Here is a 20589-nt window from a genome sequence, read left to right as displayed (position 1 = left end):
GGAATCGCTTCGTGGTATAGAAAATTTATAAAAGACTTCGCGACAATTGCAGACCCGCTAACAAAATTAACGCAGAAAGACACGAAATTTGCATTGAAAGAGGTGTTAAGTCACGACCCGATCTATTAATATGTTATTGTACTTACTTAGCGCTGATTCTACTATCGGCTCTGCTGCTAGTGTTGTCAAGAACAATCGGCTAGTCTTGTGCAGGGATAATAATAAGTTATAACTCACGATGGTAGCTTTAATTAAGAATTTATTCTTTATACTGTTAGATCGATATCGCGACTTAAATTACTGGTGGTTATACAGGGTGGGCCATTTTAATCAAACCAGTCTAATAATTCCTAAATTAAGCCATGAACAGAAAAATTGTTCAGATGGAAGTTGTCCAGGATCAAGGGGGACATCTTTTTGTGCAATTAGTTTTGACCTTGAAGTCAAATTTCAAGGTCATTTGAAGGTCAAATTTTTTTAAAAATAGAATCCCCTCTTTTTGATAACAGATTCGGAAAGAACAGGAAATTTTACGTCCGAAACGGTATTTCAAAATTTTTTTCATGACCTTCACAAGGTCATTTCAAGGTCAAATGTTAAGAAATACTGTAATTGCTATTTAATCGCATTTTCTGATAGAATAATCGTAGTTAATGTACTTTTATGATGAATATTCAAACCCAATGTGACAATGACCATGAAAATATTTACCTTGAAAACAAAATAATTCCCTAATTTCAGCGCTACCCAGGAACAACGACGTGGACGTATTAGGATTATGTTCCCTTTGGGGTACTTTTTTAACGTGAGTCCCCTTGCCTCTCACTAGGATGCTTGTTTAACATTCGTTAACAAATTTTTAGTGGTCAAAAGTAAATTTTGAAGTAAACATGATAATTTTAAATATCTGAGTTCTTAATGGGAGTGGGAAATGGAACGTTAAAAATCAATGTTGTCAATTCATTCACGGTCAAAGCAGAGTGAAGTAAAAGTTTAATGTTTCAAAAGCGTAAAAAATGGTTAAACAATAAAGGTAGGATGTTAAAAAATACATTATTTAAGATAAAATATTAAACACCATTTTGCTTTTGTAATATTAAAAAAAATGTTTAATAATTGTATTTGCCAAAGTGCATCATTTCCAGTTTAGATGTTTTTTTTAAGTTGAATTTCTTTAATCTAATATGAATTGTAACGATTGTTCTCACGCTGCCTTCAATTTAAATCACAATGTCTTAACGTAAGAAAATAAGAAGTTACAAATTTGATTTAAAAATTATACAGTTTGAAAATTTCTCCTTTTTTTGTTGTCACTTTCTTATTTTGGTTTAGTTTCAATTTCAATAAAGAGTGAATGTAAATAAAATAGTTTTTCTTATTATAAACAAAATTTTCAACATGGGCGATTATCAATCCAATGAAATTGTTGATATGATAATGATCTTAGGTGAAACCCAAAACAATGCCAGAGCCGCGGTGCGACTCTACGATGAACGCTTTCCTCTAAGAAGGCGTCCTACTCACGACACATTACTCAGATTACTTCGAAGAGCTCGTGATGGACATCTTCGTCGTCAACGCAGACACCACGAATACAACGAAAATGATCCTAATGTTATAGCCGCCTTAGCAGCTGTTCATCTCAATCCACAAATTAGTATTCGACAAATTGAAAGAGAAATCGGTATACCACGAAGAACAGCATTGAGAATTCTCAATAATCTCCACTATCACGATTACCACATAAGATTAGTTCATGAGCTGAGGCCACGCCATTTTCTAATGCGTATTAACTTTTGCCAGTGGGCTTTAGGAGTTTTACAAAATAATCCAGATTTTTTCAGATTTGTTATATTTTCTGACGAGGCTATATTTCGCAGTGATGGTCAATTAAATAGGCACAATAGTCACTACTGGTCACCTTTAAATCCCCACTGGTACAGGGCTATTGACCATCAAAACCGATGGAGTTTAATGGTGCGGTGTGGGACCATTAATGGTTACCTGATTGGGCCATATTTTTTCGGTCAAAATGTTAACCAGAATAGCTATTTGGCATTGCTCAGAGATCGACTGCCAGAGCTTTTAGAGGATGTTGACTTTCGGACGTTTCGGATGTAAAATTTCCTGTTCTTTCCGAATCTGCTATCAAAAATAGGGGTTCCTATTTAAAAAAAAAATTTGACCTTTAAATGACCTTGAAATTTGAGTTCAAGGTCAAAACTAATTGCACAAAAAGATGTCCCCCTTGATCCTGGACAACTTTCATCTGAACAATTTTTCTGTTCATGGCTTAATTTAGGAGTTATTAGACTGGTTTGATTAAAATGGCCCACCCTGTATAACTTAAATTAAAAAGAACATTAGTTTATTTTAAATTAGAAATTAAATTTATATTATACCCTAATCTATTACTTAAAATCCTAGCAATATAAATATATCAAACATTAATATAGATGTCCTATTGTTTACGATGAATAACAGTAAAGAGTTTGAATATTTACCAATTATAATTACAGCTGCCTATTCTAGAATGGCTTCAATGAAAAGAATGATATATTCGATTCTGGTTTAGATTTTACTTTTGATTCTATTGATTTATTTGTATAGGTCCTTGAATTGGGTGAATGGATAGGAATAGGTGGGGATGTTTCTTTCTTCAGACTAATAGGATTTTTCACCACTATTTCTTGTAGCTGGATATCTTGAGAATTTGTCGATGGTGTCCGCCTTTTATCGTCATTTACCATCGTATCGTTTCTCTTCATTACTATTAATAAATGTGTAATTGAGCTGAATATAGCAGATGAAGCGTCCATCCGTACATTGCATGTAATGTATATCCTCGTATTACAATATCTATTGTCAGTTTGCAGATATGGATGATCTTCTTGTGAATAAATTCCACTGGTGGCCAATGAACTCAACTTTTCTGGTTGCCATGCAATTTTTGTTGACGGTTTCAAAGTCTTGATGATGTTGTTGCTTTTTCTTGGCGCAGGCATGGGATTTATCCAATTATCGCCCATTTTAAAATATAGAGGTGCGATAGAGTTGCAGTTTATCTACGTACGTTTCTTTAACAGTATATGGGATTTTGGCGTGAGAAACATTGTTTTGTTTCCTGATGAGACTATCAGTTGTGTATAACTGTTGTAAAATGTAAATATATATGATCGTGATAGACCAGAAATGGTACACGTCGCGCCATCTATTTGTTTACGACGATTTTGTGCAGTGAGACAAGCTCACGCGAGAGCAAGCGTATCGCGCATGCCTCGCGACTATACTCTAAGCGCCTATACTACACTGTACACTCTCGTTCGTAGAGTAAGACTATACCGCGCTGTACTACACATTCTCTCTCTCTCGACCTCAGATGTGAGCGGACGTGTTTCTCGTCAGACTATTGCCGATTACAATATATAATTATTCATTATTAACCCAAGTGTCCACTTATTTATCCAACCTTCCATCAATAACAATAGTCAGTGTGATAAACTTTACTTAGACTGGTGTGCACTTAATTATGTGTATAGCCTCGCCTGCTAGTCTGGCAATATACCCAGGTTTTTGCATAATGTTGTAGGCAAATTCATCGTGTAAAATGGATGCGAAAGACAAGGAATTCTGAATAACTTTTCTTTCTAATTCACATTCTTCTTTTAGCATATTTAAATATAAATTTCTAAACTGACCCCTAAAATGTTTTTCTACGTATACAAATTTTGAATTTACATATGTAAAAAGATCAAAATTAACTATAGGCTCTTTATTAAGCATATCTTCCTGAAATAATAACTGATTATCAATTTATTCGCAAATGAATAATTTCGGATGTTCTGTTTTATATAAAATCCTACCGCAAATATTAATCTTTTCTCTAGTGGATAACGCGAATGATATTTCATTAGTAATTATTGTATGAACTGTCTCGTGATTTTGTGAAATTACTTTTGTAGCTACTTCTCCATATAATATGTTATACTTATTTTTGAAATAACTATCAGTATTTATTGCTGACCAAAATGTATGGCTAGCTTGTATATCAATACAATGCTGCTCCGAGAATTTACATACTGTCCCTGAACCTAATCTTATTTTATCATTATCTAAACTTATATCCGCATATTCCTCTAAAAGTGTAATTTTTATGTCCCTGTACTAAAACATCACTCCATGAACCAAAACTATCCGAATATGCTGCGCCTGTGCATTTCTTTTCTTTAATACTTCCCGCAAGTTCAATTCCTGTTGATTTGGTTGAGTTTACTTTCAAATTAGCTATAGTATGGAAATTATCATATTTGAATATTCCCGTTTCATGGGTTGATTTACAATTTTCATGGCTTATATCATAAATATATTCTTGTACGCTTTGTTCTACCGCACCTATATGGCTGAACATTCCGCAATGATATATCGTACGCTTAATTTCTATCTTACATTGTATTACATGAACAGTTTTTTGTTTTCCATTGTAATTTATAGTTACGTTACTATTTTCATTTACTTTTATTATTTCGTATGGCCCTAGGTTATGATTCTTTTCAAATTTACTTGGTTTTGGTTCTTTTGTTAACCATACGTTATCGCCAATTTTTAGTTCTATTGGATTTACGTAACGATCATAATATTCTTTCGATTTCATTTTTGAATTAATCAAATTTTCTCGAGCAATCATTGTAATTTCTTTTAATTTTGTTACTAAATTTTCCAAATAATCATTAAAAGTAGGCAATTGTTCATTTTTCTTTAATGGTTCGCTAGATAGAAGTCTAGCTGGATAACGAAAAACTAGTTCATGCGGTGTAAATTTATGGCTAGTATGGACGCTAGTATTATAATTAAATTGAGCGAATTCCAATAATTCGTCCCACTCCATTTTTTGAAGAAAAGTTCTTGATATTTGCACAGCGGATGATGTGCTCTTTCCAACGAGCCATTTGACTGAGGTGAAAACGCCGTGGTTTCTACCTTTTTAAATTTGAATCTTCGAGCTACTTGTTTTAATAATTTACTAGTAAAGTACGCTTCTCTATCCGTAAATACAAGTTTAGGTAATCCAAAAGTGCATATAAATTTTTTTATTAGAGCGTCTGCTACAGATTCTGCCGTTTGTTCAGGCAAAGATATAATTACTATAAATTTTGTTAATTAATCTTGTATAGATAAATAGTACATTTTAATACGTGTGACTTAAATGGTTCTTTTTTACACGGCGCAGTTAGCACCCGAGCGTAGCGAGTAACATCAATTCTATTCTTTAGGCTATTAATTTTGGTTCGTTTACGGTTTTTTATCTTCTCTTCATTGGTCAATTCTTGGCTAATTTTATTCTCTTCTCGCTTTTTCTGAGCTCTAGTTATAACACATTCCAGCTTCCGCCACTGGATTTCGTGACAATGCATCTGCATTTGTATTTTGCTTTCCAGCTTTATATATAATTTCATACTCATAGTCTAACAATTTTGATCTTCATCTTTGTACTCTTTCATTATTATCTGTCGAGTTTAACCACACCAATGGCTTGTGATCTGTTACAATCACAAATTTATTACAATAAATATAACTCTTGAAAGTTTTTATGGCATACATAATTGCTAAAGCCTCTTTCTCATACGTCGCATATTTCATTTTAGCTGGTTGCAATAATCTAGATGCATAAGCTATAGGTCTGTCTTTGCCTATTTCGCCTTGAGAAATACCACATCCTAGGGCGTATTGACTTGCGTCACTTGTTATTACGAATGTTTTGTCGAACTGTGGATATTGTAAAACTGGTGCAGAACATAACATATTTACTAGTTTATCAAAAGCTGTTTGTTGTTCTTCTTTCCAAATAAACGGTCTATCTTTTTGTAATAATATTGTTAATGGCTTTGTAATATCGGCAAGGTTTTTCATAAATCTTTTATAATAGTTAACAAATCCTAAGAATTGTCTTACTCCCTTTACGTTTTTATTTAGGCATAGGAAACCTTTTGACTGCTTCTATTTTCTTTTCATCCGGCCTTATCCCAGCTTCGCTAATTATATGCCCTAAGAAACAAACTTCTGTTTTACCAAATTCACATTTTTCTGGTTCTAATTTTAATCCTGCTGCTAACAATGCTTCTGCTATTAGATTAAATTTTTCATCCAATTCTTTCGTTAAATCTTCAAAAATAATAATATCGTCAATATAATTGTAGCATATTTTATTAATATAATCGGCTAGTACTGTATTTAATACTCGCTGAAATGTCCTAGCAGAGTTCTTGAGTCCGAACGGTAATATAAGAAATTCAAATCTTCGTAATGGCTGTACACTAAACGAAGTTTTTTCTATATCTGAAGGTCTCATTTTTACTTCATGAAATCCTGATCTTAAGTCTAAAACATCGAAATATTTCTTGTTTCCTATAAGATCTAAAATTTTGTTAATATTTAGAAGTAAATAAGGGTCCGCTATAGTGACCTCATTTAGTGCCCTGTAGTCAATTACTAACCTGTATCTCTTCTCTCCCGTTACAAGTTCTTTCTTTGGCACGACTAATGCCGGTGCATTGAATGGGCTTTTTATATTTCGGATTACTTTATTTATGACTAATTTTTTTGTTTCACTGATGGCAATCCCTTTCTTTTTGTGCTCGAATGGAAACTGCTTTATATAAATAGGTTTATCTGTTGTTAAATTTATTTCATGTTGTTCTACGTTAAACGTTCCTAATTCATCTCCTTCGTTCCAGATCACATCGGGATATTTATTTGTGATTCAAATAATTCTTTTTTGATTCCTTTTACCATCATTTTTCATCTGTAATGTCTTTCGTAATACTTCCTGCCTATTATGCTTCTCGAGTTTGCCTTGTCTATTTTTCTTAAATGCATCGAATGCTTCTATATTTAAAATTAAACTCTCCTATATGCCCAGTTCGTCCACTAATTGAGCTCCTTCGGGAATATAGTCAATATCGAATGATATATATTGATATTCTTTTCCATCAAACATCAAATTTTCTTGGGCTTTTGACAATTTTTCTCCAGTTTCTTTCATTGTTGTTAATATGTCCTTGAAATCACATTCTTTTGCTTTTGCATTGATTTCTTGCGCGTTTTGCTCCTCTCGCAATCCTACGTTAATGTTATATCTCTAAAAAAAATTAACTCTTAAAAAAGTAAAAGGTTAGGCGAGTTTGATATATTCCGCAACAAAATTACAGATAGAAAAGAACTGAGATCAATCAAACAAAGTCAAGTTTATTATATTTAATCGTAATGAAGCAAAGAACAACTCTCAAGATAATTACTACGTAACTTACCATGCCCGTTTCATTGTACTTATAGTGTTTGTATGACGTTCTAATATATATGTATATACATATATATATATATGTATATATTAGAACGTCATACAAACACGATAAGTACAATGAAACGGGCATGGTAAGTTACGTAGTAATTATCTTGAGAGTTGTTCTTTGCTTCATTACGATTAAATATAATAAACTTGACTTTGTTTGATTGACCTCAGTTCTTTTCTATCTGTAATTTTGTTGCGGAATATATCAAACTCGCCTAACCTTTTACTTTTTTAAGAGTTAATTTTTTTTGGAGATTTAAATTCTTTTTTTAAAATTGTTTAGAGTATTTCACATTCAAAGTCGTAAAAATAAAATATAAGCATCTTTAGCACCATTCGACCACAGCTTTTTGGTAACCTTTTTATTACGAAGATGAAATCACTGATTGTTCTAATATACATCACCCTCGAATTATTTCTACATCTAGACACCAAAAACCACGGTGCGAACTACCCAGACCTCGTCATCGGCCACCCTGTACACCTAGACGCCGCCCTTAAATGATTTTTACACCTAGACACCAAAAACCACGGGGCTAACTACCTAGACGTCGTTATCGGCTACCCTGGCAAGCTAGTTACTGTTACAGCTCCGGAACGCATAGTATGCACTGGCAACCTCTTAATTCCAAATATCATAATATATCCTGTTGACATGTTTTTGTTCTATGTTGTGCTATTAATATTTTAGCTTCTTCACATTGTTCAGCTTCATGATTATTTTTATTACAAATTGCACACATCAGAAATTTTCTATCCATTAATATTGGACAGTATTCCAATACATGTCCTCGTTGGTTACATCTTTTGCATGTTACATCTGGGCAATCTTTTATTGTATAAGTTGTGCCATTGCAGAATTCACACGTTTCACTTTGTTTTCCTTGATTTTTACAATTATTAGGGTCATGTCCGCTTTCTTTGCATTTCCAACACAGTTCGTACTCTATTATGAATGGGCATTAAGTTACAATGTGACCCATAACCTGGCAATATTGGCAATGGTTGCCTTTGATTCTATTTATTTTGCAGGCATCAATTGAATGGCCGTGATTATTAAAGAATTTACAAGTTATTTGAATCTTTTTTTTACTATTTTGCAGCTTCTGACAAATTGTCTTTATTTTTGCAGTAAACACAGGCTACTTTATGACAAAACAATGCCTCATGTCCATAATCTTGACAAATCTTGTGTCTCCTGATATAGCCACTTGATTGCTTAAACTGCGAAATACTTTATTTGCTTTGCCAAATATCAAGTCTATTCTGTTTAATCTTATCTCTATTTCTATTGCCTTTTGTATAGCATCACCTAAACGTATTTCCTGCCGTAATCCTTCTCCAAAGGCTAATAGAGCTTCCGTATCTATTTTAGTTTCGAATCTTTGTTTTTCTTCTGCTGTATATGCTTCCACTTTCTTACTGTCCTTTACTTGCAATCTGTTAGCAAAATTTAGTACCGTTTCGTCTAGATTTTGCAAACTTTCCGCTATTTTTCCATAAAGTATTGCCATTTTATCAGTTGATGGATAAATCTGCCGCACAGCTTTGATAAAATCTCTAATATTATTAACTTCTGCATTTAACATAGCCCTGTACACATCACCTTTTAGTATCATTTTTAGTATTGGAATTAAATTATTTGATCGGTCTCTGATAGCATGTTATTGCATGCTTTAATTTTTCTACATATTCATTAAATGACATAGATTTTTTTGCAAATTCTTGTAGAAGATTAGCTACATATTTTAGCGACAAACGCAACTGCGGTGGCGCTTGTTGTTGATCATTTAGCGCCCCACCGACCATAGTGTTTTCTAATAAGCTTTTTAAATTAAAATTAAAGTCGAATTTACTCTGTGAATACTTGCTGAGGCTTTTCCCTCTAAACCGTGAGGGTTTTTACGCCAAAGCAAGTGCTTTTTGTGTACCGCGAAATCGTGTGTGTTAATTAAAAAGAACCCTTCACTCACTCAACCCTTTCCTTTTGTTGGAACTCACTCTGAGTTCTTTCACTCGTTCCAAGATTAATATTCATGGTGCCCCGGGTGAGGAGTGAGTGATTGGTTTTTTCGTGCGTTTTTCTTTGTTCTATCGGGCATAATCGTGCGATAAACGTAGTGTATATAATCTGTACACAAACGCGTTCACACTGTAACGACTTTTTCCAGTAGCATATTATATTTCTGTTGAAGTTCCAAGTATTGTTTTTCTCAGCCTCAGTGTGAACGTTTTGTATAGCGCCGCGCGCTCTTGTTTACATACTCGGCCGGTCGAGCGCTCTCGGAAGCGAGGCCTTGCGCCGCGCGCGTGTGTTGACGTTTGCAGATTAGGGAGCGGCGACTTCTTAGACACACTGCGGTTGTGTCCGCGGATTAGCGGCGTGCGTGCACGACACTTATTTTCTTTAAGTTTGCGTTACGTATAGGGAGACTTTGCGAGCATCATGGCTCCTATTGCGCTGAAGAAGCTGACTGCGTTACAGACGGCTCGAGAAGCCGAAATTGAGAGCATTCGTACACGCCTGCTTGCTAAGCAGCGTGACTCGCTTAATAAAAGCATGGTCCAGGCGCGACTTGATGCTGTTAAGCAGATTTGGGTGGAGACTAGGAAGACGCATTCTGAAATTGTCGTTAGGGACGATGCAGAGACAGATGCGTATATTGCAGATCAATGGTTCGATCGCATTCAGGGTGTTTACGAATCGGCTCTTGACGAGATCCTAACACTGCTTGCTTTATTCGACAAGCCTGATGCTGATGATAGCGCTAGTATGGGGGAGTCGGACTCAGATCCTGAGGTTGTCAAGCTTCCGAAAATTAGTTTACCTACGTTCTCAGGTAAAGACGAGGACTGGGCTAGTTTTAGCGATCTTTTCACTTCTCTCGTGCATAGTCGTTCTGGCATTTCTGACGTCACGAAACTGCAGTATCTCAAGTTATGCTTGACTGGTGTGGCTGCAGAGCTGATCAAGGACGTGATGACAACCAATGCGAATTATGCGAGCACTTGGCAGACGCTTAAGGATCGTTATAGTAATCCTAGGTTGATGATCAATAAACTCTTGACTTCGTTTTTAGAAATTCCGCAGATGAAGAAGGAATCGGCTGCTGAAATGCATGCGTTCGCTGATGAGGCCAAGCGGATCGTTCGAGCTTTGACAAATTTGAAACTTCCAGTTGATCATTGGGATATTTGGTTTGTTTTCTTGTTGTCCGATCGCCTGGATCCGGAGTCTCGGAAGCTGTGGGAGGCTGAGCTGAGTGAGAAGGACCAGGAGTACGTGCCGGAGGCGGACGAGCCGGAGCGTGATATCAACAGCGCTCTTCCTAAGTTTTCAGATTTGCTTAAGTTCCTTGAAAGAAGAGCTCAAGCTCTTAAGATGTACCCTTCGGAGCGCAAGGCGGAGAAGAGACCAGCTTCTACGCCAACATCAGGACCTCAGCCACGGAAGATTTTCCACGCTAGATCCTCTCGTTTGTCTGGAAATTCTAATTGCGCCCTTTGTAACGGCACGCATCCTCTCTCGAAATGCTTCAAGCTGAAAGACAAGTGCTTTTTGTGTACCGCGAAATCGTGTGTGTAAATTAAAAAGAACCTTTCACTCACTCAACCCTTTCCTTTTGTTGGAACTCACTCTGAGTTCTTTCACTCGTTCCAAGATTAATATTCAAAATTATTATCGAATTTTCAATCTTCTGCTTTTCTAATCGCTATCAGCGGTGTTCCTGGTGTTACTGGTGCTACTCTTTGTTCTTCTTTAGATATTTCACTTGATTCCTGTTTATTAGGCGCAGTTGGTATATTAATAGTTAAATGGGCTTTGTTAAGTCTTGAAATCGCCTTTTTTATTGCGTTTGATGAATTTTCTTTCTTTATCTATTCTAAATTTGTTTCTTGCTCTATTTTTTCTATATTTTTAACTACTGTTTTATTAAATGTTTCAGTATTGGGTACTGATTCTTCGTCCCCTCTTTGTGCAATTATATTGTTTGCTGGTAGTGATCGAATTACTTTGTTCCTTCTCGCAAATGGTGTTTGGTCATTGAGGATTATTATTTGACCCTGCAATGTAGGATTATTACAAACAACGCTCCTTGTTAATTTCTGTCCTAGTAGATTTTTTCGATTGTCACTCATTTGGTGTTCTCATTTTAGTTATCTTTTTATTTATTGCAAAATCTTATTCAGCGTGAATTTTTTTATTTTTATATCGCATACAAATCATTTGAATGTAATATTGCTGTTCTACTTATTTTACAATACGTGACCTACTTTTCGCGTTGTTGCAAACTAAACAAGTTTCGATCAATTCATTTACCGCAGCTATACGCGTGACACAGTAATTTAACGCGACTCTGCTATTTAAGTATTCTTTGGATGGTATTAGGCTTTAAATTGCGATTCTATAATTTCAAATTTATTTATTTTTATTCAATTCAGTCGTAGCAAAATTAAAAAACTCTTCAAATTTGTTGCTGATTTCTATTTGAAACTCTGATCATACTACTTGGTTGTTTACTATTTTTGGCTGCTTAACTTCTTGCGATTGGAAAAATAAATCTATTTTTTTGTTTAATTGTCTTTATTCTTCTATTAATTTAGATTTTTCGTTCAATAGTTTCCGTAAAAGATAATGAAACAAGGCATTGTAGTTTTATAGCACTTTCAGAATGTACTACTCATGATACGGCCGTAGTTTATATTTTACAAGAAAAGATTATTTCTGAAATAAAGAAAAGATTCCCAAAAATGAATAAGATTATATATGTCACAGATGGTGCAAAGCAGCACTATAAAAATAGATATCAAATGATGAACTTGGTTAATCATGAGTCAGATTTCCAAATAATGGCGGATTGGCATTTCCATGCTACTGCACATGGAAAGGGTTCATGTGACGGAGTAGGAGCCGTGTTAAAAAGAGAAACTACTCGTACCAGCTTGCAGGCCAAAGCTACGGAAGCGATTTTAAATTCAAAGCAACTTTATGACTGGGCGAGACAAGAGTTACAAACAATAACATTCTTTCACTATTCCAAAAAAGATTACGAAAAAACTTCAAGATCACTAAAGAAAAGATTCTCGGCTGCACCGTCTGTTACAAAAATTTCACAAGGACATGCGTTTTTAGTTTCTCCCGACAAAAAGTTACTGTGTTTAGATACTCGAATGCACCAAGTCCATTATCAATAGTACAATATTAATAACAGAATTTAAAATATGTTCAACAAAATAATACAAATATACAAAAATAAAAGTAATAATTAAAATACTTAAAAAATAAAAAAAATAAAGTAATGCGGGCTTTGTAATAAAGACAGTCTCAACCCTGTAAAACGCAGAGAGCTTTCATAGGAATCAATAAAAAAATTGCACAGTATAAACCATATTATCAGTAATCAGTTACATTATTTAAGTGCATTGAAGTAAAAGTAAAAACATAAAATTTAGCTTCGTAAATTTCTTAACCGGGTAAAAAAGACATTTTGGATGGTTTTTTGAGGTTAGGGACGAGCGCTTGAGGTATCGGTAAAAAAGACGGCCAGTTTTGTGTTCAGCAGCACAAAATATATAAAAATACTCTCTGTCAATAATTTTTCTCCCGTCGATCACAGGATAAACCTCTCAACTGCGTGAAAAAGCAATTTTGGGGGGTGTTTTTTGAGGTTAGGGACGAACGCTTGAGGTATCGGTAAAAAATACCGTCCGATTCTTGTTCAGCAGCTCGAAATACATGAAAATAGTCGTTGCTGAGAATTTTTCTGAGCCCCTGTGATTTCTGACAGCTTGATCATTTCGTAAAATAGTAATTTTTTAAGGTTAGGGAACGCGTAGCTCCGTCTGGGAACAAAATTTTAAAAAACACCCCTCACTAATTGAAAGTACATAAAAAATGCTAAATTTTCCATATTTTTAAAAATTTTTTAGATCAAAAGGAATTTTGGGCAGAGCTTTGTTGCGTTTGACGTGGAACGTCCCATATATATATATATATATATATATATATATATATATATATATATATATATATATATATATTAAATATATATATTTCATAAATACATTTTGTAGTATTAAAATTTATAATTACAGATAATCTGACACTGTTAAAATATTGTAAAATTATATTTCGAAACTTATTAAGGGGACAAATATATCTTTGATTCTCAAAAATGTTTTGTTTTGCATTATTTTAATATAGATGTTCGCTTAAAATGTTATTCCATCAGAGCCGACTAATATATAGTAAATTATTATTTTTGTATAATTAAAAGAAAGCTGAGATTCGGGCTTATACCCGTGATTTTTTAGTTTATAGATTAAAGATTGAAGTATTTGAGTATAAATCATTCTATATTATAAAATTTAGATTTTTCTAGTTTGGAATTAACAGAAAATTTAATTTATTTAAGAATATTTTTTTTTAGTTTTTAGAGTTTTTTTTAACATCCATTCTTTATAATACTTTTAGGAAAAAAACATTAAACATGTTTCAATATATATTCGATTTGTTTTAATTTAAAACAGTAAATAGTAATTTAGCATTTATGTTTTAATATTTTATATTTAGATTTAGTGTATATGTTTGAAATTAACAATATACATATATATATAGATTTAAGAAATTGTGTTCAAGTATACTTAGCATTTTTTTAACATTGCTGTAAATATAGTCTGCAAATTGTTTTTATCTGTAAAAACCATAATAGAAAATTTCATAGAATGGTTGCAGCATTTTAATAAATGGATAAGCTGAAATACTTAAAAGAAAATTTTGTGAAACAACTGCAGTATTTTAAGATAAATGCATGCGCTGAAAACCATAATAAAAAAATTTTATACAACGGCTGCAGTATTTTAAATGCGCTGGAACACTCAAAAGTAAATTTTGTGAAACGGCTGCAGCATTTCAAGATAAATGCATGCGCTGAATACCATAATATGAAATTACATAAAACAGCTACAGCATTTTAATAAATAGATGCGCTAAAAATTATTAAAATAAAAGAAAAAAAATACATATGACTTTCGAAAAATATACATTACCAACACGTCCTCGCCGTGAAAGTCGGGTAACAACATAATAAAGTTTGCTAACGTTGGAAGAATAGAGAACATTATTTTCGATTATTTCTTTTGATATAAAGAATATCGGACATCACAACCTTTTACGAGACACCATCGATCAAAATTTTTTCATACTTAAGAATAGACAAGTCGAACTATATGAAATATATTAATAATCTTCTTAATTTTGGTCAATAAAAAATCAGTAAATCTTAAATATTTTAAACATTAAGATTGTCTGGAATGTACTAAATTCACTCAAAATATATTAGTATCAATATTTTCTTATTTTTTATCAATGACGTCTGCTCATGCGAGAAAATATGTATAAAAAGCATAAACAATTGGTTTCTGTGCTCATTCTGCTCTTACCTTTCGAAGCGGAAAGATCGTTACATCATAGTATTTTAATAAATAAAATTTTCTAGAATTTTCTTGAATTATTTTTAACTTGAATTATTACAGTATCAGAAGCAGACTAAACGTTCGGAAGGCTGCGCAGGTTAAGTTTATATAAATACTTTCCTGTTGTTTATCAATGACGTCTCCACATAGATTTCGGCTGTTTTTGTTTTTGCGTTTAAGTTGTATCATTCTTGGATGGACTATGAGTTTCTTCTATAGATCCTTGTCCATGGTGAACTGGGAATACAGCTGGTAAAGTAGGTTTCACCGGATAGTCTGTAGATTCGATGTACATGTACTTTTATTTTTTTTTTAATTCTGCATTGCTTTGAATTGCTAGCAGTATGTTTGATGTCTAGATTTGTCTTGAATTCATAATTTAAGTATTCACAGTTCAAACATTTCATTGTATTATTTGTGAAGGTACTGGTATTGTGATTTTCTACGCATTTAAGGCATACACTGCTATTATTGCATATTTTGCCGTTTTGCCCAAACCTCCAACAATTATAACGAGGTCTTATGTTGATGAAGCCATAGACTTTACAATTCTGGTATCCCTCGAAAATCTTGCTTTTATTTTCTTTTATATATGTATATGCATCAGCCGAAACCTTCACTAAAACTGTAGTCAGATTGTTCTATCTATTTTAATACATTACTTACACTTTACCTTTGTTTTCAAAATTGTCAATATCTCTTGCGTTTTTATTGTCCTCAAAGTCTTGTCCCTCAAAGTTCTTGCAATTATCAATTTCTACAATTTCAATCTTAGGATTTATCAATGCGTCTTTCCTAACATCACAAACGCCGTCTAGGTTATGTTCTGTACCTCTTCTGTTAGTAAGACACTCTCACTATTAAAACAAGAGATAATGAGTTTATTTCTTCTGTTGACGTACATATTTATAGTTTGAATCTTTTTTTCAGCTGTTTAACACTGAATCACTTTATCTTTAATGTCAACTCGTTTGTTACCTACTTTTTTCACCGTTATTTTGGGTCCTTTTTTCAGAGTAGCTTTGGAAGACTGGTTATCTGGAATACGACAAACTTGCTGAGGTCCTTTCGTTTGGCTTTCACCGATCAAACGGAAAGATGCACGTGCAATACCGGCAATTTTCATTTTATCGAGTGCAATAAATATTGGGTAATGGTCAGTTATTGATAGTTTGAGTTTATATTTTACTGTATTTAGGTTATCCGTTTTCATAAAAATATTATCAATGTATGGATACTACTATAGGCGCCCTTGTGAATTGAAAATTGAAGATAACAAACCAACAGCATATTTAAATTAGAAAATATTAGTAAACATAGCAGAAAACAGAAACTGGAATAAAATTATATCGATGCAGGATCCTAATTTAGCAACTGATAATTTGATATCTGAAATCAAACATTGTATTGAGTTATCCAAAACGAAACCAAGAAAATGTAAACAAAGCGGCAGAAAAAGTTGAATCATGCAAAACCAAAGAATTTTTATATAAATTATGGCAAATGGATGTTAATAATAAAAACCTCAAATATGAATATGAAACGTACACTAAAACTTTAAACAAGGTCATTGAAGATGCGAAAATTAGATATGATAAAAGCCTAATTGAAAAAAATGCTAACAATCCTAAAAAGCTATGGGAAATCATATATAAAAAAATAGGTAAAAAAAATCCAATGATAATGCCATAAATTATATAAAGATCAATGATAACAAAATTACAGACAAAATAGAAAAAACTGAAAATATGAACACATTTTTCTGTGATACAGGACGTAAATTGTGTAATGATATTGTAAAACCAAATAATGCTAAACTCAAAGTGCCCGAGATGAATCCTACGTCTATTTTTCTAAAACCTACTAATTCGACCGGTCAGAACTATAATCAATAATTTGACATTCAAAAATAGTGGAGTTGACAAAATCAATGCCAAGACACTAAAGGTAATTTGCAACTACATTGCAGAACCATTAGCACATATTTTTAATCTGTGTATCGAACAAGCAATCTGGCCTGATTCACTCAAACAAGCCGAAATAACACCGATCTACAAATATGGTGAAAGACATAGCATAACTAATTATCGACCAATCTCCCTCATATCAAATATTTCTAAGATTTTTGAGAGAATTTTTTACAATCGAATATACGATTTTGTAGAAGAACATAATGCAATATCCAAGCAACAATTTGGTTTTATGAGGAAGGTTGGACAAACTGTATTGTATAGGGATCAGAGGCCAGGCATTGGATCTCCTTGCAAGTTATCTAAACAATGGATATCAAAGAGTAAAAGTAGATGGAAAGGAGAGCGAATTCTTATTAGTAAATACAGGTGTACTACAGGGTACTATCCTAGGACCATTATTATTTATCCTATTCATTAATGATATCTTGAGGGAGATCCCTCGTGAGGCAATTATGGTATACGCTGACGATACGACAATAGTAGCGACAGGGAAAAATTGAGAAGATGCCCAAAATAATATGAACAAGTATTTAGGAGTAATATCTAACTGGCTAGCACTCAATAAATTATCATTAAATATAGATAAAATAGTCTGTATGAATTTCGGCAGCTATGTTGATAGTGTGCCAGCGCAAACAAATATTAAAATAAGAGACAAAGCTGTTACCCGAGTTGAAAGCGTTAAATATTTAGGGATGGATTATAATTTAAAATGGAACAAACACATCCAATACTTAGTCAAAAAAAAAACAAAATACCTTGTATAGTCATAGTCATAGTCATAGTCATATTGTGCGGAGGTGAAATGCGGCAGCCCCTGCTTGGGTACGTGCCGGTCGAGCACTTAGACAAAGCCCATTGTGCTGTGCCTCCTTTACCATTAGTGTTTACTTTATCAATCCTTGTTTATAGACTCGGCAAATCGGCAAATTGATGTCAAGCTTTTTAACCTTAGCTGCTCTAACCCCAACATGGATACCTCTACACCCTCTATCTTGTCCCTGCAAAAGCTGGGCATTTACACAGCAAGTGGGAGGTGGTCTCCGTTTCATACTCGCACCACCTGCAGTTCCCGGAGTCCCGTACCTCTTTTGAGGAGATACTGATACTGTCTAGCGCCATGAGAGCTGCCCTGCTATCCGAGCAGAAGCTTGTCTCTTCGTTCTTTGTCATGTGCCTCTCTCCAACAGCCATTCAAAAGCTTCTGTAATGGCCCTGATTTCTGCCTATAACTGTTTGTCGTGGCGCCGAGGAAGCTAACCTCACCTGCCAGCCGCATGGAGCAACGGTGGCTCCCTTGCTGGCTCGGCAGGTGACTATGCCCTCACGATAGCGCCGCCGCGGATCGCCAGGTGTTGTACCGACACAGCCGACACGCACCTGTTCCTGTTCGCACCAGGAGTCGCGCCGCGAACTAAAGAAGCGAGATCGGAACATGCGCGGAATGCAGCACGAGGCGGAGTGACGCGTGCGCATCGCCTCAGTACTAAGTATACTACTTAGTTCATACTGCTGATTACGTCCTGCAGACAGATATACACCGTCACAGTTATGGATTTTATCATAACTTTTCTGTAAAAATCCCGTTCAAATGTGATCACGAATGGCGTAGATGTGTGCGCAAACATGTGCACGAAGTGAGCAGAGATTATCTGTTCTTCGGATGTTTCAAATAAAATGTTTGAAGACAGTCGCAGATGCGAGTGTCACCTGTCCACGCCCTTTAGGCACTGTTACGGTATGTACATCGATTTTCAATGTGTTGTTTATTATAAAACCATCTTTGCTAAGTGCAACGAGCGGTAGAAAGTCTAATATAGACAATACCTGTAATTCTTGTACACGTCTAAACAGAATCCATACTACCCTATTAGACCCTGTCTAAGCTGATTTACATTGATAAAATTTACGATCGAGACGTCTACTTCTTGAGCTTACCCACACTCTTCCAAACTTTTGCACGTTACTTGTAGTCGAATGCTTTAAGCAGTTTCACACACAAGAGTTTACGCGTTTGTACCTGTAGCCGGGAGCTATGTGTCTGTTCGACGGATCGCAAATATACGTAAGGCACCGAATCTTATCGTATTCGCGCCTCGTTGCAAACTATAATATTATTAAATTTAACATTATTTTGGCCCAAAATTTCCAGCCTAAGAGCACCAATAATCTAGTTATATTTGTTGTAAAACAACATGATAAAGCAGCTGTCAAGTCACTCAGTGAGATATGATCCATAGCGACTTTGCTTTACACGGTGAGCATGGTTACACCACCGTCACCGCGCCTGAGCGTAAAACGCTATTAGCACAGCATTAATAGGAATAGTAATACAATTTGGCATTGTAATCTAAATTGCATTACTGGAACAACTAAAAAATGTAACAATACTTTTAAAATGCAATCATATCATTATCAAGCTATGTAAGACGCGCTTAGGACGCCCTAGTATACATAAAAAATGAAACAAATTTAGTATTGTCAATAAAATACCTTTCCATCTCCGGAAGGGTTGATAAATACAACATAATGTCCTCCATGATTATCACCACTGTGTACCAAAACAGCATGTAAAGTATAGTCAGCATTTGTAAGTTCTTTACTACTTTTCAAATACTGCCCTAAACTGATTTTTTCATAAAATTCAAACCTATAAAAATATAAAAAAACATATATATTTTTTTTTGTTTTTAATCTTTCTATTGATTCGTGCATTAAAATAGTACATTGTGCAACTAAAGGGAAAATTTGAGCACAAGTAGGAGTCGAAGTTGTTCAAGACAAATATCAGGGCTTAGTAATCAGCTAAGTTTAAGAAAGCCACTCTCCCCCTTGTTACACAGTGATTCTTTTTTACCTAGGGTATGAATAGACCCTTTTATGTGCACAGCAAACAATAGAAAACTAAAGACTCTACAATGAATATAAGTTGAATGAATTACAGTTTAATAATTTTAAACAACTTTCAATACAATCTAACAGTTTTTAAAATGATTAAAACTTTAATTTCCAAAAATTTATATGCACAATTATTATTTGTGTTATACAGAATAATTGTTACCTATCATTAAATTTTACAGAACAGTCTGTAATTGGATCGTACTGAAATCTCATTAGATGCAAGTGTAAAACTGGCGGGAAAGAAGAAAATATTACTCCTTTTTCAGCCTCTTGAAGTCCATGCTCACCGGCATCATATTTATTATCTCCATCTAAAATTTCTGTACTAACATAATCATTGAACGATTCGTAAACTGTAATAAACAGATAAACTAGTTTAATACATTTAAAATGATTCAGATCTCTTATGAATTACATAATTAGTGTATAAAAGTAGTAGCTATTAATTTATTTATTTATTAACCAAAAATAATAGTACGGACAATTTCACGCTTCATAAAATACTCAGACCTTACAGAGGTAAACAGAGTTACCTGTGTGCAAGCTGGTGTTAAAAAAAATTATAAATAATATAAAAATGGATAAATTATGAACTAAATAAAAAAGAAAAAATACAAGATAAATAAGCATTTTAATAATTTTAGCACAAATTAATGAATATCTTCATTTTTAGCTAAAGATACAGGGTCTCTGCCATTCTGGGACCCATACAGGAACGTTTGCACTATAAAAAGGTATCTCCATGAATTTTTTGGTGATGGTAGTCCGGATCGAAATCTTACTTTCACCAATATTAAGGTTTAAATGGATTATAAGATGGGTATAACACACACACGCGCGCGCGTCCACACACACACACACACACACACACACACACACACACACACACACAGA

General features: G+C 34.0%; 1 protein-coding gene across 6 annotated transcripts in view; it reads right to left on the bottom strand.

Moving 5' to 3' along the window:
• Usp7 (ubiquitin carboxyl-terminal hydrolase 7) overlaps nt 1-20589 on the bottom strand; it is a 611141-nt gene that overhangs the window by 321906 nt on the left and 268646 nt on the right. For all 6 annotated transcript variants that reach the window (XM_032601215.1, XM_032601217.1, XM_031921170.2 and 3 more), the window contains 2 exon segments: nt 19856-20048; nt 19288-19444 (listed from right to left, as the gene is read on the bottom strand). In XM_032601215.1, coding sequence (XP_032457106.1) covers nt 19288-19444; nt 19856-20048 — 350 coding nt within the window.

This window comes from Nasonia vitripennis (assembly GCF_009193385.2).
Source record: "Nasonia vitripennis strain AsymCx chromosome 1 unlocalized genomic scaffold, Nvit_psr_1.1 chr1_random0002, whole genome shotgun sequence".
NCBI lineage: Eukaryota > Metazoa > Arthropoda > Insecta > Hymenoptera > Pteromalidae > Nasonia > Nasonia vitripennis.
The sequence above is the reverse complement of the archived record's forward strand: the minus strand, read 5'-3'. Positions and strand labels throughout refer to the sequence as shown.